Source organism: Rasamsonia byssochlamydoides, assembly GCF_041956645.1.
Source record: "Rasamsonia byssochlamydoides strain NRRL 3658 unplaced genomic scaffold VTN77scaffold_42, whole genome shotgun sequence".
Classification (NCBI taxonomy): Eukaryota; Fungi; Ascomycota; class Eurotiomycetes; order Eurotiales; family Trichocomaceae; genus Rasamsonia; species Rasamsonia byssochlamydoides.
Window position 1 is genome coordinate 160,603 of NW_027192425.1, and position 26,468 is coordinate 187,070.

At 49.5% G+C, this 26,468-nt stretch overlaps 9 protein-coding genes across 9 annotated transcripts; 4 read left to right on the forward strand and 5 right to left on the reverse strand.

The window, feature by feature from the left end:
- Window positions 1-2,315: 2,315 nt before the first annotated feature.
- VTN77DRAFT_5819 (uncharacterized protein) lies at window positions 2,316-3,959 on the forward strand (the record flags this gene model as incomplete). The annotated part of the gene is made up of 4 exons (XM_069422028.1): window positions 2,316-2,343; window positions 2,502-2,734; window positions 2,793-3,171; window positions 3,223-3,959. 4 exons carry the CDS (start codon window positions 2,316-2,318, stop codon window positions 3,957-3,959), a joined length of 1,377 nt encoding a protein of 458 aa, XP_069276697.1.
- Window positions 3,960-5,962: 2,003 nt separating this feature from the next.
- VTN77DRAFT_5820 (uncharacterized protein) lies at window positions 5,963-7,436 on the forward strand (the record flags this gene model as incomplete). Its single annotated transcript, XM_069422030.1, has 2 exons — window positions 5,963-6,352; window positions 6,525-7,436. The coding sequence occupies 2 exons, from the start codon at window positions 5,963-5,965 to the stop codon at window positions 7,434-7,436; spliced, it is 1,302 nt and encodes a 433-aa protein (XP_069276698.1).
- Window positions 7,437-8,027: 591 nt separating this feature from the next.
- VTN77DRAFT_5821 (uncharacterized protein) lies at window positions 8,028-10,747 on the reverse strand (the record flags this gene model as incomplete). Its single annotated transcript, XM_069422031.1, has 2 exons — window positions 8,028-9,145; window positions 9,196-10,747. 2 exons carry the CDS (start codon window positions 10,745-10,747, stop codon window positions 8,028-8,030), a joined length of 2,670 nt encoding a protein of 889 aa, XP_069276699.1.
- Window positions 10,748-13,396: 2,649 nt separating this feature from the next.
- VTN77DRAFT_5822 (uncharacterized protein) lies at window positions 13,397-13,674 on the reverse strand (the record flags this gene model as incomplete). The annotated part of the gene is made up of 2 exons (XM_069422032.1): window positions 13,397-13,466; window positions 13,529-13,674. The coding sequence occupies 2 exons, from the start codon at window positions 13,672-13,674 to the stop codon at window positions 13,397-13,399; spliced, it is 216 nt and encodes a 71-aa protein (XP_069276700.1).
- A 1,266-nt stretch (window positions 13,675-14,940) lies between these two features.
- On the forward strand, window positions 14,941-16,692 carry VTN77DRAFT_5823 (uncharacterized protein; the record flags this gene model as incomplete). The annotated part of the gene is made up of 1 exon (XM_069422033.1): window positions 14,941-16,692. One exon carries the CDS (start codon window positions 14,941-14,943, stop codon window positions 16,690-16,692), a length of 1,752 nt encoding a protein of 583 aa, XP_069276701.1.
- Window positions 16,693-17,397: 705 nt separating this feature from the next.
- On the reverse strand, window positions 17,398-19,139 carry VTN77DRAFT_5824 (uncharacterized protein; the record flags this gene model as incomplete). Its single annotated transcript, XM_069422034.1, has 4 exons — window positions 17,398-18,495; window positions 18,568-18,648; window positions 18,702-18,904; window positions 18,968-19,139. 4 exons carry the CDS (start codon window positions 19,137-19,139, stop codon window positions 17,398-17,400), a joined length of 1,554 nt encoding a protein of 517 aa, XP_069276702.1.
- A 1,128-nt stretch (window positions 19,140-20,267) lies between these two features.
- VTN77DRAFT_5825 (uncharacterized protein) lies at window positions 20,268-20,849 on the reverse strand (the record flags this gene model as incomplete). The annotated part of the gene is made up of 1 exon (XM_069422035.1): window positions 20,268-20,849. The coding sequence occupies one exon, from the start codon at window positions 20,847-20,849 to the stop codon at window positions 20,268-20,270; it is 582 nt and encodes a 193-aa protein (XP_069276703.1).
- Window positions 20,850-20,945: 96 nt separating this feature from the next.
- Window positions 20,946-21,944, reverse strand: VTN77DRAFT_5826 (uncharacterized protein; the record flags this gene model as incomplete). Its single annotated transcript, XM_069422036.1, has 3 exons — window positions 20,946-21,500; window positions 21,556-21,632; window positions 21,734-21,944. The coding sequence occupies 3 exons, from the start codon at window positions 21,942-21,944 to the stop codon at window positions 20,946-20,948; spliced, it is 843 nt and encodes a 280-aa protein (XP_069276704.1).
- An 848-nt stretch (window positions 21,945-22,792) lies between these two features.
- Window positions 22,793-23,475, forward strand: VTN77DRAFT_5827 (uncharacterized protein; the record flags this gene model as incomplete). Its single annotated transcript, XM_069422037.1, has 3 exons — window positions 22,793-22,972; window positions 23,042-23,152; window positions 23,317-23,475. The coding sequence occupies 3 exons, from the start codon at window positions 22,793-22,795 to the stop codon at window positions 23,473-23,475; spliced, it is 450 nt and encodes a 149-aa protein (XP_069276705.1).
- Window positions 23,476-26,468: the final 2,993 nt, after the last annotated feature.

A 26,468-nucleotide genomic window follows, 5' to 3' on the forward strand; every position in this document is an offset into this window, starting at 1 on the left:
GGCTGGATTCTTGATTGTCGAATAGCCATTGTCAATGATTATTATTGCCTATTCAAGCAGTAGCTAGCTAAGTGACGCAAGCTCCTGCTGAAGAAATTATAGCAGGTTTTGTTCTCATGAAGTTCCTCCAAATTAATCTTGCACGTGAAAATCAGTTTCCTATCGGCAATCTTCCTGTACCGTACGACAGGTGGATATACGAGTCGAAATGCCTGAAATAGTATTCTCTTTATTACCAGTCCGAGCCTGAATCCGCATCGCACCTACGAAAACGGTCCAACCAGATGGTCGTACAACTTGTCCTGCAAGGAACTCACACCAGCTCGTCGATCCCCTCTTGATGTCAGCATCTGAGAATGGGGATGACGTCAGACGAGTTAAGCATCTCTATCTAGGTATCACAGGGCCAAGTCTTGAGGAGCTTTGAAGGGAATGCAGCGATACTGGGCAGTTCTTAAACGCTTTGTAAGAATGGAAAGTCGTCAGGTGACCAGCCAACCTGCCAGAGGGCGCACACGCACCACAGGCGCCTGGACCTGTCAGCTGGATAAACCATCATCATGAAGAAGATAGCAGCACGAGTCATGGCAGCGATCAAGAAAGGCTTGCAGGGTGGGCCAGTTTTTCCTACATGAAACGAAGTGTCGGAAGTGGCTGCTGGCTTTGTCAGCCACAGTGGATGAGCCAGGTGAGCAAGAATCTCGACTCCAGACTGAGCACGAGCACGAGTACAGGTAAACAGCCTGAATATGTTTATCCAGAGCTTCAGTATCTTCATCATGTGTATCCGTACGGAGTAATCTTTCCAACCCCGGCTCCAGGGGTCAACGCTTTCTTCGGCTCTCAGCAGCCGGGATGGCATGCGCACTAATAATAATATTAATAATGCCCCGCCCTTCACGTCCAAAACAGTACCTACTCAAAAAGGAAAACAAAGAAAGTGGAATAAATTAATATTGACTGGGAGGAGCGGTTGTGGGTTGTACTGCTCTTTCACAAACAGGGCACACTAGGAATGGGGCCTTATTTTGCGAGGTCTCGTGTCCCCCACGAGGCTGGGCAGTAAGACTGTAAGCATGGTTTGATCACGGGTTTAGAAACAGGACACGTGGATTGATTATAAGACAGAGCAGCGTCCCAAGTGAAGGCATTTTCGTAGAGGACAAAAGTTGTTTGCCTTTGAGGTCATCCATCCTGACCCCTGAAGGATACTAACTAAATTCTGGAGTGCATCGGTCCCTGACTCCTGAGTTGTACGGAAGGATAGCCGGCAACGGGCCCATCGAGTCCGCTCGACAAACCACAATCAGAAGATCCCGAGGTTTGCCTCTTCAGTCTCAATCGGACTCCACGAACCCCTCTTCCCGCAGTGCCTGAACCAAAGGAAAGCGCCTTCCCCTGCCTAAGTCCGGAGTGCCTCGTCGTTCCTGCTCGGTACTAGACGGCAATTCCCTAAATTACTGGCTACCACTGGCTACCGCCGAGACAGGCGCCTTTGTCGTGCAGCCTGTCCCCCTTTCCCCACTAGGAAGCCGCATCGCCATCCCTGCGCCCGCCTTTCCTCACCCATCCTGGCGTGGAGAATTAGTGTCCTAGGCTGTTCCTCCTCCTGACTATCTGCCTCCCTGTCTGCTCCCGTCCTCTGTGCTTCTCTTCCCATCGCGACCTTTTTTTATCGGACACTCACACTGCGATTATCGAAAGCCAGCCATCTCTTCGTGTGCTGTCCGCTTTCGAGGGAATTCTGCCGCGCAACATTGCGGATCCACCTTATCGATTGGCGCTTTGGAAGACCTGCTGCATACCTAGCAACCGCGCGGCGATCCTATCTGCTCCTTGGGAACCCACTTATTCTGTTTCGTCCAGGGGACCTACAAGATCTTTTATTCTCGTCCCTGTCGTCGCTTGCCACTCAAGAATAAAGCCTACGTCGACGTCTCCATTGCCCGCGTTTCACAGAACGACAATCACAGCGCTGTGGTGAAACCTTTCGGGCGCCAGAACCATCGCTGTTTCAAAAGAGTTCCCACACTTGCGAGCCTGTAATCTTGTTCGACGGTCGCCTGCCATTGAGATCATCAGGTTATCCTACCAACCGCCACCGTATTATTGTTAGTCTTATCGCCATAATTCGTGGGCGCTTGCGCAACCTGTGACGGTGATACACCGAACTACGAATGATCCCAGCTCCGGAGTAGTGATCGAATCGCACGTCCAACTTGAGTCCCAGCTGGATTCCACCCGGCTCTGCTGCCCATCTGCTTGTCAGAGTTGACGCAATTCACCAACTCCCAAACCACCCATATCCGCCCATCATGTCGCTCGCCCCGCTGTCTGCGCCAGGTTGGTGACCCTTCATTTCACATTCAATTCACTTCCCCTTACCCACGCAGATCGGTAACGAATTTCAACGTCCCACTGCGGCGTTTCCTGTCGGCTTTTTTCTTCCCTCTTTCTGCCAGACCCTGAAGGGAAAGACTACTAACCCGACAATTCTGTAGAGCGCAAACAATCTCTCAACATCAGCCTGGGTTCCAACAATCCTTTTCGAAATCGTGCCGTCTCTCCTAGCTCTCCAGCTTCCCCGGGACCCAACGGTCGTCCTGAGAGGCCACGGTCTACGAATCCATTCTTAGATGATACAGAGTTGTTCTCACCCCAGTCTGCACCAGAAGGAACAAGATCCTCCATGGGTAACGACCATCCTTTCACCGGCAACACTGCCGAGCTTTTCGTAAGTTGATCCTATCGAAATGATCTGGCTATTATCATGATAGTTAACATCTTTCCAGGAGAACCTCTCACTTGATCCCAAACCGAAAGAACGCAGACCAGCCCCTCCCCGTCCAGACAAACCATACCATGCGAGGGAACGTTCTGAACCCAAGGAAAAGGACCCGTTCGACATTTTCGCAGACCCCCCGGATACAAAGGGTCGCTCCTCGTCCAGACCTCGGGAAGGACGTCCGCGCCCCCGTCGAAACTCAGAATCGTCGGTGATGGAGAAGCCAAAACTTCTCGATCTGGAAGATGAGAAACGACGACGGGAGAGAAGACATCGCGACGGAGACGGCAAGCATCGCGATGGGAAGCATCGCTCACGACGATCACCGAACTACAAACTCGACGTGATCGACAAGCTAGATGTAACCAGTATATATGGTACTGGCCGTAAGTCTGCAGCGTAGTAGGTTATTCACGTTTAATACTAACGCTTTTCAGTGTTCCATCATGACGGACCCTTCGATGCATGCAACCCCCACCGTAATCGTAAAGGTTCCAAGACGGCACCGATGCAGGCGTTTCCGAAAGATTCCAAGAACATGGCCCTCGGCGGCGCCGGGCCCAACAACTCCGACATCGATCTGGCCTTATTTCATGGCCACACGTCCGAAGGCTACTTGGATTACTCGGCAAGTGGGAAGAGCCAAGCCGTGGCGTTTGACCCGACCGCGCGAGTTGAACCTATTCACGGTGCGGAAAGTATGGGTCTCGGCACCAGTACGTTCCTGGAGGGCACCCCCGCCAGTCGCGCGGCCATCGAGCGACGTCAGAGCGAGAACGAGGAGGCCCAGAACGGGCTGCAACGCAAGAAGAGTCTTGCGCAGAAGATCAGAGGCATCAACCGGACTGCGTCTGCCAGAGTGGTGTCCCCCGAACCAGTCCGGAGCAGTCCTGGCAGCTCTGGTCTGCCCAGCAGCTCCTACAAAAGCAACGAAAGGAACCCCTTCTTCCAGGACTACGACGAGGCGTACGACAAGAAGGGTGCCAAGATCGAAGAGGCCGGACGGAGCCGAGCTTCCAGTAGCCCCAAGCGAACGGCTGGACTGGAAAGGAGGATCACCGATGACCGGCCCAGCGGGTCGGGTGGTGGAGAGGAGAGCAGGACTAATGGAGGTGGCCTCATCAACCGGATGAAGAGCTTGAGAAAGACCCGCCCTGACAGGCGGACTGATTAAGCAGGGTTTCTATCTGCTGTACGATCAGATGCTCTAGACTCCGTATGCTGTATCAGTCCATACGATGTCTTTCTTTGCTACCGACTTTGCGATTTTGTTTTCACAATTTGGGCACTATCCGCCGGTGGTTAATATGGTTCTCTTTTCTTTTTATTTTTTTTTCTCTTTTTTTCTCCCCTCTGGCGCATGGATCTACAGCGACTTCGCTTGATGCGAGAATGGTCGAGACTCGAGGCACCAAAAGAGGATCTTCTGTTGGATCGGGATTCTGCAAGTCAATCAGCGATGGCATGCATTTGTATCAGTTGGTCGTCTTATGATCCCTTTCTGATTGTGCATCTTTCTGATTCCCAGTCGCGATTTCCGTAGCTCAGTAGTTTGTTTGTTTTATTTCGTGCATGTGTTTTATTTTAGCTGGATTGGAACTTGGTAGGATTTTAATCATTTTGACTCAGCAGCGAATATAGTAATGCACCGGTAGTAAGGCAGGCACTAGATAATCATACGACGCAACACAATCCAATCCAATCCACTGGTTTAATGTCCAATTTCGCAGGAAGAAACTGTCAATATTATTAATGCCCGTTGAGATATAACTGATTCGACATCTTTCCAGCCCGAAATCTGCTTCAGGCCCTTTTTAGGGCAATGTCTGTGCTGATTTATCCTAATAATCCTCTTTAGTGTGTGAGGAATCAACTTTCTTTTTTTTTTTTTAAAAAAAAAAGAATTTCCTAGAACAGAACATAGAGATAGTGGCCTTGATTGATTGAGGCAGTAAAATTAATCCCGTTCAATAAATGTTCCCCCTCCTGCAGTACTCCAAATAAATTAACACAACAGTCTCCTCCCACCACCGCCAAATTTTTCGTGATGAAATTTATTATATCTACTTCCATGTTTTATTTCAACTATCGAGAACAGAACTTAATAATATTCTAAATCTACAGTAACACTAAATAAAAATTAATATAATAGATAGGTAATAAACGGCTACTAATTACCAAAATTAAAACAAAAAAAAAGTGAAATAAAATAAAATACAAATAAAAAAAATAACTAGTCAAGTAGATATTCTATTCTCCTATAATAGTTTAAATAAAGAGGGTGAAATTCTAGTTATAATGCATGAATATTATCTAGGGATTTGGATCTAAAAAAAATATCAAAAAAAGCCTTCACATTAGATTTCTATGGATTTATAAGGATGATAATGATAATAGTTGAGGAGTCACGGTACATACAATACAAGAGAGGAAATCCCCAAAATATATACATATTTTTAGGTTTTTCTCTTATAATTGGGGGTTTTTTTTTTTGAGATGCTTTGATTTTCTTTTTTTTTTACCGCAAAAATTCTCTATAACCAAGCAGAAATTTTATATATATAATAAATCTCCATATTTCCTTAATATAACTTTTAAAATGGGTAAATTTGTTGAGCAATAATAATTAATTATCGGCCAGGTTCAACTTTTGCGGGAAAGCTATATAAATGGCTCCCGCTCAGTGGCGGAAACTTTTGTGGTCCAGAATTTTGCTAACAATATGTCTGAGGAATCGACTTATTTTTTCTTTAAAGAAAATTCCTAGACTGTGACCTTGAGGCAGTAATTGGATGCCGTTACTCCTCCACCCAGTTGCTTGGCTCCCGGCGAGTCCCGTTCCAGGCTCTCCCAATCGCCGGCAGCGACCAGAGGCCATATATATATGACTTCCTCAGGATCATCATCAAGCTCTTGCAGAAACCAAATGAGATGAGAAAAATCTAATCTCCCGTTCATTATTGAGATCGAGGATGAGTCTGGCTTCCACAGTTTCCACAGAATTGGACGGACATTGATTGATACTTGTACAGTACATTCATCACTGAGTACTCCCTACTCGCCATGGAATGAATCGTTGAGACTCTCGTGACATGACATGACATGACATGACGCACCAACATACCCTGCTCTAAAAGATACATGAAAAAAGGGAGGGAAAAAGAAGGGGTAATTAATATGTCCTCTTCACAAATCCCTGCAGCAGCAGCTCCTGTTACTACTACCTCAGGCGGAGTCTACTCTGCTCAACCCGCCTTTCCACTACTTGCGTCGTCTTTACTATCACCTCGTTATCAACAACGAAATGGCGATGATCATGCCGCTGCTACAGCTACAGCTACAACTACAGCTACAGCTACTGACGACAGAAACCCAACAACAACGACATGGAATCTAAAGGCTGATTTCGAAAAGGGTCTGAGGACCCGGACTGAAGAAGATAGCTACAGGCATGTCTTTCGCTGCGGCGTCACGATTGGATTTTCCTGGCTGAAGGAGGGGAATTCACGTCTTCGATCAGCGGTGGACCAGGACTGGGAGGAGAAGAGCAGGGAGCGGCTTGGTGAGGTGAGTGTGTACAGTACATATATACCTAACGATTGATTGCATTGCATTACCTTTACATTGTTTGGTGTCTTCATCTCTTTTTCATGCGACGATATTATTTGATTGATATTTGATGATGGTTTATTTATCGTCAAGTGCATGCAGAACTGATCTGCTGACGACATGCATCTAGCTGCCCCGAAGACTACTTGCATCTCTCCTCTCGAGGAGTAGAAATGAGAGTAATATTTTTTCTGGCTTGTCTTCACATTCATTGCAATCGTCTCCCCAGCCAAAAGCATTCATCATCCACCCTAGCAATTCCCGGACTTTTGCTCCGGAGGCGTTACTGCAGTCTATTCTGAGTCTGGACCGTCATCTCAATTCCAGACACGAACGGGCTTTGCTATCTCGCGACGAGGCCATCACCCTCCTAGATGCCGTGCAGCTCCTCGCCGTGTATGACTTTCCCAGCGCTGTGCAGGCTATCAGCCAGGTGTCCGATGCGCTGCACAGACTGCAGCAGGAACGACGGCAGCAGCAGCAGCAGCGACAGCAGGAGCAGCAAGGAGAAGTTCTTGAAGAAGACGCTGCCCGCTCCTCTAAAGAAAGAGGTGACGGACCCATCCTCCTCATCGTCGAGGGCCTAGACACCCTAACAGAGAGCGTAATCCGCACATCGAATCCCCTCCGCGGCAGCGCGCTCTTGATGCCTGCACTTCGCACCCTGACGCATCTGTCGCGGACGTATGCGTCGTTTCTTTCCGTGATGCTTGTTAATACTCTCGGACTGGGCGGGGCAGCAGCACACTCGAAAGGACCTTCTACTGATTCAGCAGGTGGATCCCTTGCTGGACCATTACCATCAGCTGGACCATCACCATCAGCTGACGGCGGGTTATATTCTATTTTCTCTCGCTCGTCAGGCCCGTCAGGTTCTTTGGCTTCTTCATCGTCATCACTCCTCCCAACCCTCCTCTCGCGAACCCTCGACCAAGGCATCGATACGCATCTCCTCCTTTCGTCAGTGAAGGGGAGGCCCGTGGTCGAGGTGATCAAGGACCGGACGGGGGATAGTGTTGGGAAGTGGTGCGTTTGGGAGTGACATTAAACATTAACATGCCACACATCAGAGCCAGGGCAAGAGCTAGAGCCAGAGCGAGAACCCTGCATATAAGGGAATTTGAATTTAAAGGGTAGTAAGTTGGTTCAGGTGTTATTATAAAGGATGTTGTTGTTGTTGTTGTTGTTGTACGGTAGAGTAGATACATGGCTAGTAGGTATGCTATACATGCTAGAAGCTCTCAATAGAGGAGACATTATCGATAGATAGGTACGTACGGGCATCGATGGTAACGATGCCGATGGGGTAGACTAAACGTATCGTATCCTGTCCTATGTATGCACTGATGACAAGCCCAAACAAGGCTATATCCACAGATCTAGACGATCGATCTATCTAGATAGATTTATTTCGAATGATATCTACTGTACCTACATTAATTCTATGAATTACATGCATGCATGATTCATTCCGACCTAACCTGCCCAAAGCCGTTCCAAGTTCAACCGAAACAAACCGAACCCGAAATGCACCAACTCCGTGATAATAGAAATAAAATAAATAGATAGGTAATAGAGACAAGGGTAGAAAAAAAATACAGCTCAGGAAAGAAAAAAAAAGAATACAACTAACTCAACTCCCTCCCTCCAGGTCAGCCTTCTCAGCCCACATCCGCAGCACAGCCCGCTCAACAACAGCTTCGGCCTCGCGCTCGCACTTCTGCAAATCCTGCTGGAGCATGTTCTGCTCGAAGAGGACGTCCTGCTGATGGACTTTCACCCACTGCTTGTGGCGCTCGCAGCGTTTCTTGAGACAGACTCCCCGCGCGAAGGCGTCGAAGGCGTCGTCCTTGTCGCCTTTCTCGTCATCGTCGCCATCGGCAGCGGCAGCGGCAGCGGCATCCGCGTCGACCATCTGGTGATCGCCGTCGGCGTCAGTCGCAGCAGCAAGCTCCGGCGCTTCGAGGTTCCCCTCCTGCAGCGCCTTCTGTCCCGTCTCCGACAGCCGCCACTCGTCGAACTCGTCGTCGTTCCACGACAGGCGCGAGTCGAACCCGCAGATGTCCTTCCACCCGCCCTTGGGGTCCTTCTGCTTCAGCCGCTCCAGCACGTTCTTCGCCCGCTGGCGGACCAGGCCGATGAACTGGTTCCGCGCGCGAAGCACCTCGCGGCGATAGAGCAGGTCGTCGCGCTGCTTGCGGAGTTTCTGCAGCTTCGCCTCCTCGTCGAGGGAGTATGTCACGTTCGGAGGGTGCACGTCCAGCCCCATTTTATTGCTGTGAGCATTGTTCTGGCCGTTGGCCTCCTCTGGTGGTGGTGGCGGAGGAGGAGTCACCAGCCGATCTCCCAGCCGGCGGAATTCCTCTGCGGAAGAGACGCCCATAATGGCGGCCTTCAAGTCCCCGGCAGTCAAAACACCGCCTCGGCTCCCAAGGTCGTCGTTGAAATCGTCTTCCTCGTCGTTGGTGGCTACTCCATCCTCCATATTAGAATCAACATCGCCCTCGACGCTGTGGCTATCCCTGACGTTCTTCGTTCCACGGCCCCGACCATTAGGACCTAGATGGGCAGACGAAGATGTCTTCAAATTCAGATGCTGCGTCATGCGACGCATGAATTCCCGGCCGTGTTCGTCCGAACAGTACTTGCTCCGGTTTTTTTTTGTGATGCGGGCGGGTTTCCTGCAGCCTTTTAATCGACACATTGGTTTCCAGGTTGTGCTACCCTTTCCTGCCTCGTGGCAGTTTGGACCTAGACATTGTCAGTTTTCAAACAGACGGACGTAGAAATTGTATACTTACAAATATACTTGTCGATCAAGTCCGCGTCGTTCGGGTCAATATTCACACATTTCCCGTGGAACCAATCCTCACAACCTCCATCACACCCGATCATCCACGTATGGTTGTCGGGCTTGCGACAGATGCAGAAAACCTCGTCGGCGTTCTCGACGTCACTATCCTCCGCTGCCTCTGGCTCTTGCTCTGTCTCCTCTGGCGCGTTTTTGGCAGTCTTCTTCTTACTGCCCTTCTTATTATCGGGGGCTGGGGACCCTGCCGCAGAGGCAGATCCCTGCTTCTTGACTGCCGGGTCCTTGCTCGCTCGAGACGACGGTGTATTAGAGCGACGGCTATTGACGCTCTCAGCATCGAGGTTATCCAGCTTCCGTTTCTTCGGCACTGATTTCTTGGTTGCAGTGCCTTTCTTCGTCGACGCTGACGAGGACTTCCTGCCAGCCGGTCCGAGCTTCGATGGAGCTGATGGCGACGACCTCTCAGAGGATGACGCCCGCGACATCGATCCCCGCTTAAGGTCGCTGATTTTTTTCGGCGTTGGGTGTTCATCAGGAAGGTCAGTCCCGTCCAGCTGGCCCATGGTAGAGCTCATGGGAACTTTATCTAGGCTAGTCGCTGATGGTTCAGTTTTCACCTTCGGTCCGGAGTCTTCTTGACCGTTCGCTGTCATAGGCTCTCTGATGCTTTCTAGTTGTGCGTCATAAAGATCAGCCCATGCCTTCTCTTCCGCCGATTCCTCCCCGAGAGTCGTTAGGTAGGAACGTGCAGGTGTTCGCAGTTGACGATGGACCTGTCTTGCTCTGTCATGCCCAAAGAAACCGCTTTGACGCCAGCCAATGATCCCCACGATACGGCCGTTGTTGACTATAATATTGGATCGGGTCATATCATTGTGCACCAAACACAGATCCTCCCCCTCTCCTTTTGGCGCAAAGAGGATCTCCCGTTCGAGGTCTTGCATATCCGGTTGCGAGATTGTGTTGAGAGCTCGGCAGACGTATGAAGGGGCGTCGGGCGATGTACCGGCGGATGCAAGACGTTGTAGGATCTGGCGACACTGCAGCTTGAGATTCTGCCTCTCCTTCTCTGGTAGATACCTCCATGCAACCTCCAGGGACACCCCTGGTATTCGAGTTTCCACCGTCACATTTTTCCCGTCGATAGTCCCGCAGAAGAGTATCGTCGGCACCGCAACATTCAGGCCTTTCAGGGCCTCTTCGGCTTTCCTCGCTGCACATAGTTCGTTCGCATTCAGACAAGAGTATCTCTCCGCAGCTGGCCCGTCCGCGTTCTCTTGGTCTACCCGGATGATGACTTTGCCTGCAGCGAAGGCGGCCCTTGACCCGAACTCGTTCAGGGAATTCTCGGGCGTACAGTACCGCTCCAACACCTCCTTCCAGTAAGGTATTGCCTCCGGCTCAGATCCGTACCAGTAATTGTAGCGAGGGGTGAAGTCGTCGGCTCGGGGAGCGTAGCGACCGTAGTGCGGACTGCGCGCGAGGTAGGGGTCATCCTGCAGCACCCTTTTCGGGTCTGCTTCGTAGGGATTGACTGCCATCGTCGTAAGGCTGATTGATCGCGAGATCAGCGTCAATCTCACTGGAAGAAGAATCAAGGTCCTGTCAGCTTGTCGTCCTGCCGGTCTGCCACTCAAAACTAAGAAAATACCAGGATTCAAAAGACGAACCGACAGCTAGCCTCGAAGATTATAAGGGTTTCTCTGACGCGGTGTTGGATCGATGAAGGAGCATGATGGAAGTGTTTGGAAGTTTCACTCGCGATTCATAGGTGAGGAGCAGTATCGACGCAAGAGACGAACCAGCCCTGCCTATCGCGTCTCAGAGCGAAATTGCTTCAATGCTCTTCCCGCCCATAAGGTGCCACGAGTATTGAGGTTGGAGGACGATGATACCGCGTGGACAGTTGATGCGCAAGGAAGCAGTCTCGGTGGGTATGTATCCAGCCAGAGACTTTTCGTCGAAACGCTCTGGTTTGCTGAGAATTCTGCGTGCCCAACTAGTCCTGAGGTGTTTTGAAATGGTTGTAAAGAGTATAAAAAAGTGTTGTGCAATTCAATGGTCAAGCAATCTGTCTGTCGCGTGCAGCTGGAAAAAAGAGAGGCCGCGGAGTTCTGCCGCGGCGGCGTGTCAGCAACCGCGGGGAGCATTGACGTTAATCGAATCGCAGCAATCCTAATTATAAATTACTTCTTTCAATATTGACATCGCCCTGCACCGCTTGAAGGTTGCTTCCCTGTTAATCATTTCTAAATATATATTGAGCAGCATAAGCATCGAATTTAATGCGGTTTTGAGATCTGAATCCGCCAACCATCGACAGAGCTCTCCATTATTTAGATAGTAATACCACGATATTCGATATGTCGTGTAACCAATATCCTAGTAGCGAAAGGGAAGGAAGATATTACAAGACTGAGCCATACAAATTCCATCTGGGAGGACCTTTGGAATCTCTCTACCTCAATAAAAGCATTGACATCACTGCTGAACCATCTGCGGCACTCCGTACACTTCACATTTCAAATGGCAGTCAACAAAGTACCAAAAAAGTTGAGGTCTGGATTGATGAGATAGAAGGTAATCTATCTATACATATACCCGACCTAGCCTTTATAGTAATCCTATCCAATAAAAAAATTAAAAAAGAAAGAGAGAGAGATAGAGAGAGATTGTATTCTTTGTCGCTTTGTCGCTTTTCCTTTCTCATTTATCCTTCAGGACTCGGAGATTATCGTCCGCTCTGTATGTCCATACAAGCCTTACGACGTCTACTCCATAGAGTGCGAGGACTGCTACTTTGCTGCCCATCCATCTCGCCTGTCTATATCCCATTGGACAGACAGGGATAATTAAAAGAGATTTAGAGTTAGAACAATTTATTCGTCGTTGAATAATAATTCGGCGACGCTCGTTTAGAATTCGTCATTGTTTATAGATGGCAGGGGTTATAAGCCACCCTACTGCAATTTCGTGGGATAAAGAGCTACTGAACTCAGACAGATTGTGGTTGACGAGTTCAACTAAACTATAGAAGGATCCGGAGTCCCAGGCTAATCATGAATTGATGGCCTGGAGATCCGGTCAATTTAATCCTGTGAGGAGGCAGGTAGGAGGTAGATAGAAATGGACTAAGTGATAGGTCTGTATGATATGACATATGCTGTCAACCCCTGTTCGTATGTAGTTCCTAGGAGCCAACTCATCTTTCTTTCTTTCTTCTTTTCTTGCCCTGTTAAACTCAAGAAATATGACGTGGACTTGCTGGCGTTGCGTAAACTGAGATTCTGAAGATGAAGATACTGTCGTAGAAGCGTCCGGGGTATGTTCCTCTGTACTTCGAGTACTTCGAGTACATCACGAAGCAGGTGTATGTAGCACCGGCATAGCAGATATGCATCATGCAAGCAAAGTCTCATGTATGCAAGTTGACACTTAGTTCATCAAGTGGAATCGTGGCTCCAGTCTCCGTTTTCATTGTAGTTCCAGACTTGCAGGACCTCTTGTCATATGCTCCGATTTTCATTCCGTCCGGAGTGGCTCGAGTCGGTAACGGACCGCCACCGGGCTGCAGACTGCAATGCAGCACGGCACAGCCAGCAGCCCTGCTCTCAATCCATGATGCAACCGCACATCACTCTTTCTCCCCCCATCCACCACACGAGTAGCGTTCTCTTCGGATTCGACTCGATTAGCGCGGCTAATTTATTTATTCTGTCATGTAACTTGTCGTCAGACTATGTAGGGTTGACTTTTCCGGTAAGAGCGTTGCTAAGGATGATTCGTTGCAAAGTTGACCAGCAGCCTGCATCCCTGCTAAACGCTTGACACCAGCTTAAACTTCTTCGTCAGTTGTTATCTAACGAGTGTGGTTTTTTTCCGTTGATCCGAAATACTAGGCCTTCCAGGATCAATTATATGCTGTGTTTGAAAACGTGTCGACAGAACCTGACCTCATATTCCCAGTCTTTGCAGACAAAGAAAGCTCACGAGGCTCCATCAACAGTGTACTAGCGGCAATGTCAGTATGCATACGGAGTAATTCTAACTGATAGCCGAACCACTCCTTACCAGAAAGAGGAACATAATGCAGGTCTGCGACCAGCGCTTCCAAACTTCCTTCTCATACGCCACACTGGACGTCAATATATGCTCTGATGAACTGTGGGCGAATCGGGATCCGTGACTGGTTATATGGGCAACGATGTATGACAAGTTGCGTATATGGAGTATAATATCAGTTTCGACTTATCGATGCCACTGCCGTTAGAATCAGCTCTGAGACGTATCATCATCAGTTAGTGGTCCAGATCAAGACGGACTGTCCATAAAATCGTGTCCTCGCTTCCAACGTAGACTGGTTCCGTTTGTTTCTATGCACGGAGATAGCTGCTGTATAAAGATCTAATTCCCGCCTCCGCGAGGTATATACCGGTGCCGTGCCACTCAGGGGGATGAATCTAATCATCAACGTTCTCTGTCAAACAACGAGAGTGGCCTGTAGCGGCTCCACTGACTGGCGGGTAGCTCTTCGAATTTATTTGATTGTTGGTGCTAATTCAACTGAACATTGATTTGGTGGTATCATCATTCTCGATTGATAAAGTCATAAACCCCCTAGCCCGGACCAGGATATGTTGAAACTTACACGTATCCAAGAAAATGGATGATTGTCCAAAGAGCACGGCTTCTCCCCATGAATTGGGAATGCGCTTTGCTTCTCTCGACAAGATCTGTGCCATGCCACAGAAAATTCAGAGGTGCCGTGAGACTCATAGAAAGAGTCAAGACACTCCTCCACCTCTCGCTTATTCAACTCGATCGGTGCCAAACTGGCAGAAAGGTTCCAGTTGATGTTGGACATGGTCCGCTAGACTGGATTCTTGGCAACCTTTCAGGGAGTGATAAATTGGATTCACGAGCTGGAAGTCTTACCTAATTTGCTTACAAAGTCTTAATGCTTACCTACCTCGTGGCAGTCTGCATGAATTAGTAGATCGAGGGGACGTTCCATCGATCCTAGTCGCACGGGACTCTCCACGATGCCGTCATACGGGCTGATCTTTGAATCCAGGTTGACATAAGATCTTGGCTTCTGTGACAATCGAATTCGAACTGATTCACGGCGACACCATCGCCATCCAGGGCTATTGTTAATTCGTATTTATTTGTCTGCTCCAGAGTCAGTCTGCTGAATCGGTGTTTTTCGCAGATTATTGCATTTAATTTCAACCCACCATTCTTATTCTTATTATTATTTGCTCTTGGATACTTTCGCTATCTTCACCGCTTAAGCAGGCTAGTCTCGTCGCCTCGTAGTGTCAGCCCAAAGCCGCCCCCGTCCTTCTCATTGGCCATCAGGTGTCAGAAAAAGCGGCCTCCCAACTAGGAGGCTTGCGGGATATGCAGGGTGTTGGGCCATCTGGCGTGGCGTCCGGTGTGAATTAGTAGGCGTATAGTAGGGACCCGTGTCCCTGGCCTAGATCTGTGGGGCTGTCAACCCCAGAGAACACCATTCTCCAGGGTATGATTATCAACAGCTGGCTGATCATTCTTTCCTCGACGTCAGAAGTGTAAGAGTAGAGACTGTGTCACTGTGTCTGTCAACCCTCTGGTGTTCTAACCGGTTCATCTTGGTCAGCAGGCTCAGGCAGTCTCCGCTCGGGTTGCCTCAATGCAAACGGTCAATGGCGCCACGGCATAGCGTGTAGAGGCGTAGAAAAGATCCAGCAACATGTCGAACCCGTCGGGCCAGCAATCAGCCAAGCCTGGACAGATGCGGTGGCGGTTCATCGACTTTTCGAAGGATAATGCGGACAATTTAACCCAGGTCAAGCGCCATGTCATGCAGGAGTATATGCGTCAGAAGCGTCTCGAAAACCAACGGCGAGAGGGCACGGCAGAGAGCAGTGGAAGTGATGAGCGGAAACCACAGACCAAGAAACGCCAAAGAGCAAGGAGAACGAAGACGTCGGGCGGGGAAACCAGCAGACGAAGGGAAGGCACGGACGAGGAGATCGACGAAGTCATTCGGCTGTCCAAGGCAGTGTCTCCTCCTCTCAAGACGGTGCTCAGTGCCGCTCGAACTGATCCCTTTGACACGTTGCCGTTGCAGCTGAGCCTGGAAGACCAGCATCTTTTTGATTTCTATGTGAACGAGATGCCAGCGTGCTCCTATGGAAGCCACTTTCGGACGAAAAAGGCGCACAACTGGTACGCGGAGGTCTTTGTGCCCGAGGCGATGAAAGGCGCCGTCACGTTCGTCAACACGGTTCTCGTGCATGCTGCAAACACGTGGGCCTGGGTTCACAACGAGACGGAGACCAGGAGCACTCTTTTGCATCGACAGCGGGCCATCTCCATGCTCAAGGACCATATGAGTAAATTCCCCGACGATGTCTCGGACAACGCCATCACGGCCTGCATGAGTGCCGCCGCGCTGGAGGACTTTGACCCTCGTCCAGGACGCAAAGAGATCAGCTGGATACACATGCGACAGGCTCGACGGATGATTCGCGATCGAGGGGGACCAGCAGCGTTCGAGAACACCAAGCTGGCGATGCTGATCAACTGGCAGGACTACATCCTGGCGGGCTACGAGACCGACGGACCCAGCTTTTATTTTGAGCATAACCCATCCTTCTCCGAGCTGGCTGCCCATGTCTTTCCCGCCCTCTCTTCGGCCGCCCCGTTTATCTCTTCCTTGCCGTCTCCTCCAAGTTCGACCTCCTCTGCCTCTCCTGGTCGCACTCCATCACCATGCTCGCGATCCGCTGTCCGCCATGGCCGTTTCCCACTCTCGCCCAGGCAGGAAGTCAGACTGCAGTGCGAAGAATTCATCGACTTCCTTAACCGCTGCGAACAGCTCGCGCACCGTCAAAGACTGTCTCTTCCGAAGAGCAGTGCACCCACGCGTCACTCGGCTTTTCAGGATGGCAACATCCTGCACCAGATCCTCGCGGCTCCTCCTGGGCAACGTTTTACCGCGTCAGGGAATCGCAAACAGTTTATCTCACGCCTCGCGTCGACGATGATGCTGAATGCGGCCCTCTGGGATTACCGATCGTCGATCCCACGGACAGAGGCATTTTTGAAGAGTCTGGTCCGGAAAGTCTTGGATAGCGAGGTTGACATGAGCGGATCTGTCGAGGCCCTTCTTCAGATCCTTCTCGCGTGCAAAGACGGCTTCGACGATGATGAATCATCTGAACATCGTCACTTCTTGCCTGGACTTCAAGACACTCCTGATTTCTCGCAGTACTCTCCGACGGCCACCTCACCATTCGCGCGGCCTTGGTTCGTGGGTCGAATGCTGAAGATTGCGAAGCGGCTCAGCCTGGATTCCTGGCTGCGTGTGAATGGTCTTCTCTTTTCTTGCCTGACGCTCCAAGTCCAGGACCTTGTCATGCCCTCCTGGGAGAGTGAGCTGCGACACGAAATTCTCAAGGCTCCGTTGACGAGCTATGTGATGCCTGCGTTGCAGTAGCTGGCAGGTTTGTTTTCTTCTATGTTTGTCTATTTCATCCTTCCATCCGTATAACCTTCGTTTGTATTGTAGATACCACTATATATCCTTTTTTCCCCCCTTTCTTCCTTTGCATATCGAGCTCACGTACAGCAGGTCCTGTATTGACAATTGCTTTTCCTTTCCTTTCTTTTCTTTTCCTTTCTGATCCGATCCATTTTTTAGCCATTATTATGATTACGATAGGGTCTGCTAGGGTACGGATGGGAATTGAGTACTGAGGTGTAAGGTGTGAGGTGTGAGGGCGTACCTAAATGCAATGCTGCTTTTTCTGATTGATGGGATTTTTTTTCATCGTATGTACTGCAGTACACATCATATACTTTGGTTTCTTTCTTTCTTTCTTTTCTTTTCTCCTTTTCAGTAACTCTGCCCCTACATCCTAGGTACATACATACGTTGTTAATTATTATTACTAGATTAAGCCAAAACCTGCCCTTATAACATTGACAAGCTGGTTAAGCTTTCTGTGTGTTGCAGACGGGGCATGTTTGCTTCATTCATCCATCCATTTATCCATTCATTATATAAGGAAAGAAAACAGAGAAATAGACAAACAAATAAGATAGAATCTTAAATTAAAGGTTGAGATTTTTCGATCGAGGGATCGACTAATTGCTCACTCACACATCATTTATTAAATTACTTCATGGCTGAATTCTACATCTACATATCGACCGTCCTGTTCTTCCCATCGTCTGTGGGTGGCCAGGACATTTTCTCTGTGGTGACGCGAACGGTCCTGCTCGGGTCGTCACCGCCATCACCACCACCATCGTCATTATCGTCGCCGTCGTCGTCGTTGTTGTTGCTGTTGTCATCGCGAAGGGTATGGATATCGCCGAAAATCTCACCTACGTCTTCCAGCGATCGGCCCACCGTTTCCGGGTAGCACAGCCACACGATGGCCGCACCAGCCCAGTTGAAGGCCGTGAAGCAGTAGAAAAACCGATAGCCCAGCTGGCTGAGGCCGATGGGGCCGCATTGCGCGAAGACGAGGTTGAGACTCCAGTTCGTCAGGGTCGAGAGACTGGTGCCGCGGGCCCGGATCGCCGTCGGGAAGATCTCGGACGGATACACCCAGGAGATCAGCCCCAAGGCCGTGAAGAACAGCGTGAACACGAAAAACATGCTGATGGCGGCGCGGAGGGCCGCGTCGTTGGTGGCCGAGTCCGGGTCGAAGTAGTGGGCCAGCGTGGCTTCGACGCAGAGCGTCGCGCCCATGCCCAACATCGACGGGATCAGGAGCTTCCGCCGTCCGACCCGGTCGATAAACGACATGAAGACCGTGTTCCAGAACACTGCCAGGGCGCCCCAGATGCCGATGATCATCAGCGAGGTGGACGTCGACAGGCCCAGGGTAGCGTAAATGCGCGGCCCGTAGTACTGGATGACGTTGGTGCCGGAGCACTGCGTGAAAGCCTGGATCCCGCATGCAAGCAGAACCCGTCGACGCGACTGGGGATGCATTAAAAGCTGTCTCCAGGATCGGACAACTGTACGTCGTTCGACAGCGATGGTCTCACGGATCCGTTGGAATTCGTGCTCCACGAGATCCCTGTTCGACCCTGCACGGTTCAGGTGCAATCGAGTGAGAACAGCGCGGGCTGTCTCCTCTTTGCAGTGCTCGATAAGCCAGCGAGGCGTCTCAGGAACGAAAAGAGTTCCGCACGAGATCAGAAGGGCGGGGATGACTTGGAAGGACAGCGGGAAGCGCCAGGAGAAAGAGTCTGTATAGAGCGAGCACCCGTATCCAACCCATTGCTAGTATGGAGAATGAATCAGCTTGGCTCAACATGGAGAGTAAGACCGCTTGAATTGTCGATGTAAACTTACAGCCACCATGATCCCAACCCCGACCATCCACTGCTGCATCCCTGCCAATAACCCTCGAATGCGTGGGGGAGCTACTTCGGACTGAGACACAACTTTCAGCCCAATGGCATGAACCGTGCACGGGTCCAACTTACACAATACACTGGAATTGTCGCGGACATCATGCCAACCGCCACGCCCGCAATGAAACGGCCAGCTATGAGCATGGCCAGGGTGACACAACCTCCTTGCAGAGCTCCACCGAGAGTTGCCAAAAGGCCACCCAGGAAGACGACGATCCGTCTTCCATAGGTGTCAGATATGAATGAAACTATAGCCGAACCGACAATTGCTCCGCCTGTGAAGTGTTAGCAGCATGAAGAGAGGGAGATGTTCTCGTTTTGTAGGAAAAAAAGCAGACCTGTATAAGATGAGACAATTCCTCCGGTGACAGCATCAGTCAAAGCCCCTCCAAACTCTGCAACGAAAGGAGGCTGGGCGATGCTGGACGAGATCACGCCGGAGTCATAGCCAAACAGAAACGAACCCAGAGCCACAAATGCACAGCAGAAACTGACAAGGAGGTATGCCATTTGCGAGGCTATTGTTGGACTTGGACACAGCACTGATGATCAGATCAATCGATGGTGGCATCGTCAATATCCCGGGTCAATCTGAGATTATATCACCACCTTCGACGGTAGCTGCAGAGAGACCAGGAAGGGACAAATGCACTTGCGACAACAGAGGACTTGCCGAAGTCGAGGCACGGCAAAAAAAGATGAATGGCCAGAAAAGACGGATTCACATCGATCCCTACACCAAAAGAGGAGATCTTCACACTATGGAAGTCGGCTGAACAGGGATGGGTATGCAGGCTGCTCTAATAGGTACTGCACGATGTGACCCAAGGAGATCGAGATACAACAGGAACAACGTCCCCGGTCGAGAAGGGAATATGCGGCTCAGCCATCGTACAGTCGAGGGAGAAAGTGATTCAGCTCTGCAGCTTCAGGGAGGAGTCGGGTGTACTCCGTACTCCGTAACTTAACTAAAGCTTGCTTCCCTGAATTAAGGATCCGCGGCAGTTGGTAATAGTGGGGAAGATCCTGCCGGCTGGATTCGAGCTTAACTAAAAACAACAGACCATTGAATTAGATTGAATTTCTGAAATTCTGATTAAGAAATCTGGCCCCTTTTTTTGCCAGACAGGATGTCTTCAGCTGCTCCACACTCAACAAGGATAATGACTGGCGAATTAATTTTAGACGATTGGTGAAGAGCATTAGGTAAGAGGCTGACGAGATTATCTAATCATACGAGCTGAGGTTTAGTTAACTAACTAGTTACAAGGTTTCCTCTGATGTAATCTGCAGGGTCAACCCTACAGTCCTTGAATGCAGCCTGGTGGCCTTAATTTTTTATTTTTTTTATTTTTTTTATTTTTTTGGCATCCTAGACTACGGAGTAAGGCTGGCGATCTTGGCTGGAGCTCAATTGGTGACCTTGGCTCACTGCATTTCCAGCACAATTGCCAGATGATTGTTAACCCTTCTCTGAGGATGGCTTTTTTTTCCTTGGATGTGCAAGTTAGTCAGACATCAAATACAGTTCTCAAGTGCATAAATTTGTGTGTCATGAATGGGCGATAGGTAAAGAGACGTGGTACTTTTCACTCTTCGTGTTCTTTGTCATAACCAACTCTTTCAGAGTGCTTGCAACTACCACAGCATCCATCCCACTAGCTTCATATATGAATCATCACTATGCTCATCTGCAGTTTCTCTTCCATAAATCTTATCTCTTTCTACCTTGGCCATCCCCCTGAGTTCTTTGGCGCGTCCAACATCACCAATCCTGGCTTCGACCGCAGCCCAAAACCACAATGCTCGGGCGAGATACCCTTTCATCTCCGGCATACCCCGGCTCATCTCGACGATACTACTGAGGAGCTTTGCCGCTAGCACGTCTTCACCCTCAGCTTCCAACATACGAGCGACAAGGAACATAGAGTCTGCAACGCGAGGCACGTTGTCCCCGAAAAGACCCCTGCGGATAGAAATCGTACGCGACGCTGGTTGTTGCGCCTCGTTCTTCTGTCCCTGGGCATGTCGTATCCGGGCCAAGAGTACAATGTCGCCACTATGCTTTGGATACTTGGACTCGGTGACCTGTTCTCCGGTGAGATTCTGTAATCGCCAGCATTCTTTCAACGCCGCGAGAGCCTCGTAAAGACTTTCCCGTGGTGTTGAGCCAGTCTCGGACTTTCTGAATAGAGTGGCAGTCGTCTTCGTTGCCCTCATCCTTCTGCAAACCGAGCTTCACCGCAAAAGCCGACAGCGCCTGCGTAAGTTTAATCTGAGTCTCCGCGGGGACCCATATAATCGCGTCTTACAGCTTCATGGACGTATTGGCGTAGTGCAGAGCAAGCTGTGTCTTTCAAGCCCATAGATCGCCATGACTCTCAAATTCCCGGACTCATTCTGCGGCTCGAGGCCACTTTTCAGCGTTTGAATTTCAGACTCTCTGCCAAAGAACCTCAGGTTGAGACCGTATGGTATCATATAGCACGGAAGACTTAGATCTGTTACGCTAAGGGCTTGCAGGCCCTTAATCGCTTGTATCGTTTCGGCCGTATGGGTCTCCCTGGAGAAACGAATCATATCAGCCGTCTCATCAACCACCCTGGAGTAGCTGCGGAGATTTGCGATGGCTTTCGAAAAGTCACTGCTGAACTGGGACCATGCATGACGGCTCCTGGCGATATTAGGGTTGTTGCGACAGAATGTGATTGAATGAGCGCAAAAGACAATTATTTCCGTATACACGTCCGACAGGGCGTTTTCAAGAGTGTTCGTCATAGGCAGCTCCTGTTCGTACTTGCGGAACCTGGGTAATGCACGCCCCAGTTCTTCAAACATATCAAGAAGCTCTGGAAGAACCGGCTGGGCGAACTTGATGCGGTCAATAATGAGAATGCGATGCCAGAAGTTGCAGAGGTAGGCCTACCTTCAGAATAAGTCTTATAGAACCCCATATTACGGCAGCAACCTGACCATTCATACCCAATACTATCGTATTGACGGCTGCGAAGTCATTCAGACTTAGAAGGATAGGCTCAAGTCTACGGAGTACTCTCATCCAGGTCGCCGAAGCGCGAGGGCTTGGATCTGCTCAGGCAGGTCACTGGGACTCTTGATATTCCAGAGATCCTGGTCAATGGCGGGTCCCTTGATTCCCCCTTTCCTCAACTCTTCGTAATCCCTGTCGATGGCTGCTTTCCATATCGGGCTAGGGCACTGTGGTTCGCTGCGGTCAGTCGGTATGGGATCTTCGAAGCCCTGGGTTAATACGTGCGAGAGAATGAGGGCGCCTCCATCGACGAAGTGGTGGAGCATCTTCGAAAAACACAGATGGTGGAGTGTACAAGCGAGTCTTTCGCCGCTCAGAGGCTGCTCGTGTTTGCTATACTTGGTTGGCGATCGATGCTTTACCTGACAGCTTTCAACGGATCGTCTATGCAGGAACTTGCGATCCACCAAGATCCTGCTCAACCCAATTCGGGACTGATCTTCGACACATACAAGGTGTCTGCTGACCTGGCCGACCGCCCTTTATATGTTCTATTGAAAGCATTCGGTAACCTATTACCTGCCCGCTCCACTACAGAGCGAGAGCAGCAAGGTGGCCTCGTCTTGGATGCCATTATATCCTACGGAGACCAATGCATACCTTTTACACAACTTGCTTCGCGTTCAGATTCGCTGGGTCGACACACTCGCATCACACCTTGACTATGACAAATCAAGTAGGACTTTATCACTGTTCAGCTGTCCGTCGTTCTGTATTGCGATGCTCCGTTCCAAAGGCACAATCTATTCCTTTTCAAGTACGGAAGACTCTGTAATCGACCCTCGTGCCAACGAGGAAGACATCTCGCAGTTTCTTCAAGAGGTTCTCCTGTCCTTTCGCTTCGTTCAGGCTGTTTTGCAAGCCGTCCAGGTGGTGCAAGCCTCAAGATCCTGAAGTTAAAGTCCTGAACAGCGTAGCAGTTGTTTCTAACACAATATGTTTCACCATCTGTAGCATTCCTTAGGAAGGAGAGATGTGGCGATGTAGTACAATAATGTAATTTCTGTCTTGACATGACGCCACTTGAAAGGGTGAATCTGGACTCCACCCTTTATCAGGTATTATTTAATACCCCGCATCCGCAGACCACCCCCGATTTCTCTTTTTAACTAACATGTCTCCAAGACGAGTCGTAGCGGCTGCAATTCTCACTTTCTTGACACTCTTTGGCCTCTACTGGCTTTTCAGTCCTATTACTGATACATTCCTTCCACGACAACCGTCCGAAATGGGAGTTACCCATATTGTCCTATTTCAATTCAAACCCGGCGTTAGCGCAGAAACCATCAAAGATGTGCGTTTATTATTATTCAACAGTGGAATCTAAAGCAAACCAATATTGACCGGAAGTCTCTCTCGCAAGGTCTGCGCACGCATGCTTGCGCTGAAGGATAATTGCATCCACCCAACGTCTCAAAAACCGTATATCAAATCCTCCAGTGGCGGCATAGACAACTCGATTGAAGGAATACAGGTATTGCAGTAGACGTTCCTGTTCCTGGAAGAAAGCACATAACACATTCATTCATTCCCTTCTCCTTCCTTCCTACCTAAGTTAACTGTCTTTGTCTTATTGGTACCGCTGGCTTGGTTATGGTCTTGCTAACTTATACCCCCTTGAATTGGAAAAAAAAAAAGCACGGCATTACGCATGCCTTTGTCGTGGAATTTGAAAGTGTTGAGGATCGAGATTATTATGTCCGGAAGGATCCTGCGCATCTGGCTTTTGTGGAGAGCGTTGGAAGCGTCATTGAAAAAGCCCAGGTCGTGGATTTCACTGCAGGTGTGTTTGAATGAAACGTACGATTTGGTAATAAAGAAAGATATAGGCAGGAACTCTATCTATCTAGAAGATAGAAATGAAAGATTGAATTCAGAATTGAGCAGAAAACCCACTGTTGTAGATTAGAGAAAGTACAGTATGTACCTCGATATACTTGAAAGATGAGGCCGTGCTCTGGGCCAGGAGGGAATCTTCTCCGCAACCTGTCTCGATTGCTAAAGGGGTACGCTGCTAATTATTCAATTTGGTATGACATGCACGTGACGGACTACAGCCTTGCTGGTAGACACAGGTCAGCGTCGAATTTTTGGATTCATGGAATGGCCCTTCCGGACTGACTCGAGTTTGATGCAAATCGGTCAACTGACCGTACGTCGGGGATTTTTTTTTAAAAAAAAACAAGAAAATTGTTGTCAGTGTCTAGAAACGAAGTGAGTCCTGGCATGTTAGACATAGTCAGATGGGTTTGAACAGAAACGCGCTTGAATCCTTCAACGCCAGGTCTAAGAGTTTGATGGCCCCAAGTCGTATCATGTTCAATGTCTCGAGTACACTGCGCTCTTCTTGTTTCCCATATCTTCCCTACAAGTGGTCGACCTTGACCTTCCTGCCGTTGCAAAAGACAGTATGGAAGACATACGCTGTGAAACACTTCTCTGCAGATCCTGCCCGTTTCGAGTTAGTCTCTCACTATCATCTGCACTATCTGCATTGCTAATCACACAGCATTCTTCTTCCTATCCAGTCTCTGCGTCCGGATTTAGTTGACCAGGGGACCAGTACGGAGTAGTGATTTTCTTTGGGTTTTTCTGCTTGGTCACCGTGGATTAATAATACTCGATTCCACAGAGTCCCTTGTCCTGCAGCCAATAATGCCCCATGCTTTGAAAATGCCAGCGTTACGTGTGAAAGCGTTTTTGTAGACCCAACAAGTCAATGCTCCGTACGCTACCTTCCCGTGACAGAATTTTCATTAGCGCGCCCCACACGAGCCACTGCTACTCCGTAGTATGATATCAGCCCTTCGAACGGAGGATTTTATATTTTATTTGACTGCTCAGCTACTTCACGATGAATTGATTCGTAATCAAGGCTAGAAGGTGCTTATATTGTATTAGCACTAACAACCGTGCCGATCTTCCAAACGTTGGACTAGAGTGTTCGATGTCGTGTCAACTTATCCATGTGCGTTCTGTGGAACTTGCAGACAGCGGGCCCGGACTTAAGCTTCTCGTGACGAGCCAGTCAGAAGCATCGCAAGGAATTGATCAGATAAGCCCCCGACTCTGACACGCGCTTCTCTCCGAGCAACGCGACATTCTGATTCGTGAAGTTTGTTACAGCATACGGAGTATATACGATCCTGCAGAGTACCTAGGTAAGCATCGAGTAAACCTTTCCTTGGTAAGCCACCGGTCAAGCAATGGATGATATTATTTGACGACACATGCAGTTGAATTTCTGAGCATCAGCCAAATTGCAAACTGGCCCGTTGCTCGCTGTGGAAAAATCGCAAGAAAAGCTTGTTTTCCAGTGCAGTGCTTGTATCCAGACAACTGAAAACTCCGTCGGGTTGCTCGACAGTCCTCCATGCTTTAGAATAGGGCTGTATTATTCTCTATATCTGTACCCCAGATTGTTGTGTTCTTGGCAGCGCCATGGCTTTCTACAATCATTGCAGTTACATTGATGGTCGCTGGTGGCGTTGGGCCGCGGCCGGGCGCTTGTCCACCCCTGGAACCTCGCTCTTGTCGCCGTGTTTAGCCTGTCCCCTCCCCCTCCCTGCTTGGCGTCGGAGTTAACCCTGCTGAATTAATAATGACTCAAGATTTTGTGACTTCAAGGACAGGGCCTCGCTTGGAGTCCTTCTCGCAGAGTTGATCCCAGTCCGACTTGATTGGAAATTTTATTGATTGGTCTATAGAGTACGATGCCCTCGGTAGTTATTCCGAGCACTTGCCGTGTTGTTATAATAGAGTCAGAGCAATCCGTACAAGTCGGAGTTAATTCAGAGAATCTACTCCGTCCGCTGCAGCTTATCTCCCCGCCTTCCCAAGGATTTGTCCCCGTGTATCCGCCACACACGACGGCGCAACGCTCTGGAAGATCGCCTGTATTGTCCGCGCCTGTTCTTACCTCGACTATCGCTTCTTCCTCGTCGCTGTTAAGCTTCAACCAGATCTCGTCTCCTCCGATCTTTACGCGGACCACTGCTGTAGTCTTCGCCCTGGCGGCAAGTTCCTTCCAACTTCGGAACGGAGCCCTCTCCACCTGCCTGCTGGGCCCTGCTGGGCCGAACCGACCAACGAGGAACTCGCCCAGAACGCCCTTTCTGGTTCGCTCCTTCGCTACCTCTCCAGAAACCTGACTCTTACTCCCAATCGAGCCCTTTCCCTTTTTCTCTCCTTCCCTTTTCTTCTCTCTCCTTCTCTTTGCCCCCGCAAGATATTATTCTTCTTGAGTCTTGTCTCGACAGATCCTTTCTGTATCTGTTTCTTTCCCCTTTGTGGCGCAGTTCTGACATCACTTCTCCGAGCGCAATCGCTCTCACCGCTTTGGCCGCTCGCCTGAATGGACTTTCTCCTGCGGTCCCACTGGTTCGGATCGTGACACCTCGACCTTTTTTCCCGATTTGAGTTTCTTTCGATCGTTTTGTAGATCTCCTGATATCTTTTCAGACCGCTTGAAATTCCCCTCGACGCTTTATCTACGTTGTGTCGTGATCGCCGCTAGATTTTACCCAAGAGAGAACGACAAAAGAAGACTGCGACTCCGAACTGCGCGCTCATATCGCGTCCACAATTAATTCAAATTTCTCCTGTTATCAAACCACAATCCAATCGTATCAGACTATCCTATACAAGTGATAGTTTCCCGCTGTCTCAAGAGTTCCATGATTTGAAACGTTCCACTGAGAGATGATACTACCATTCTGATCTACGCCCTGCACTGGTCATCTGTATTTCTTCCATGACTGTCTCTGGACCCCGTTGTACTCTACTCCGCA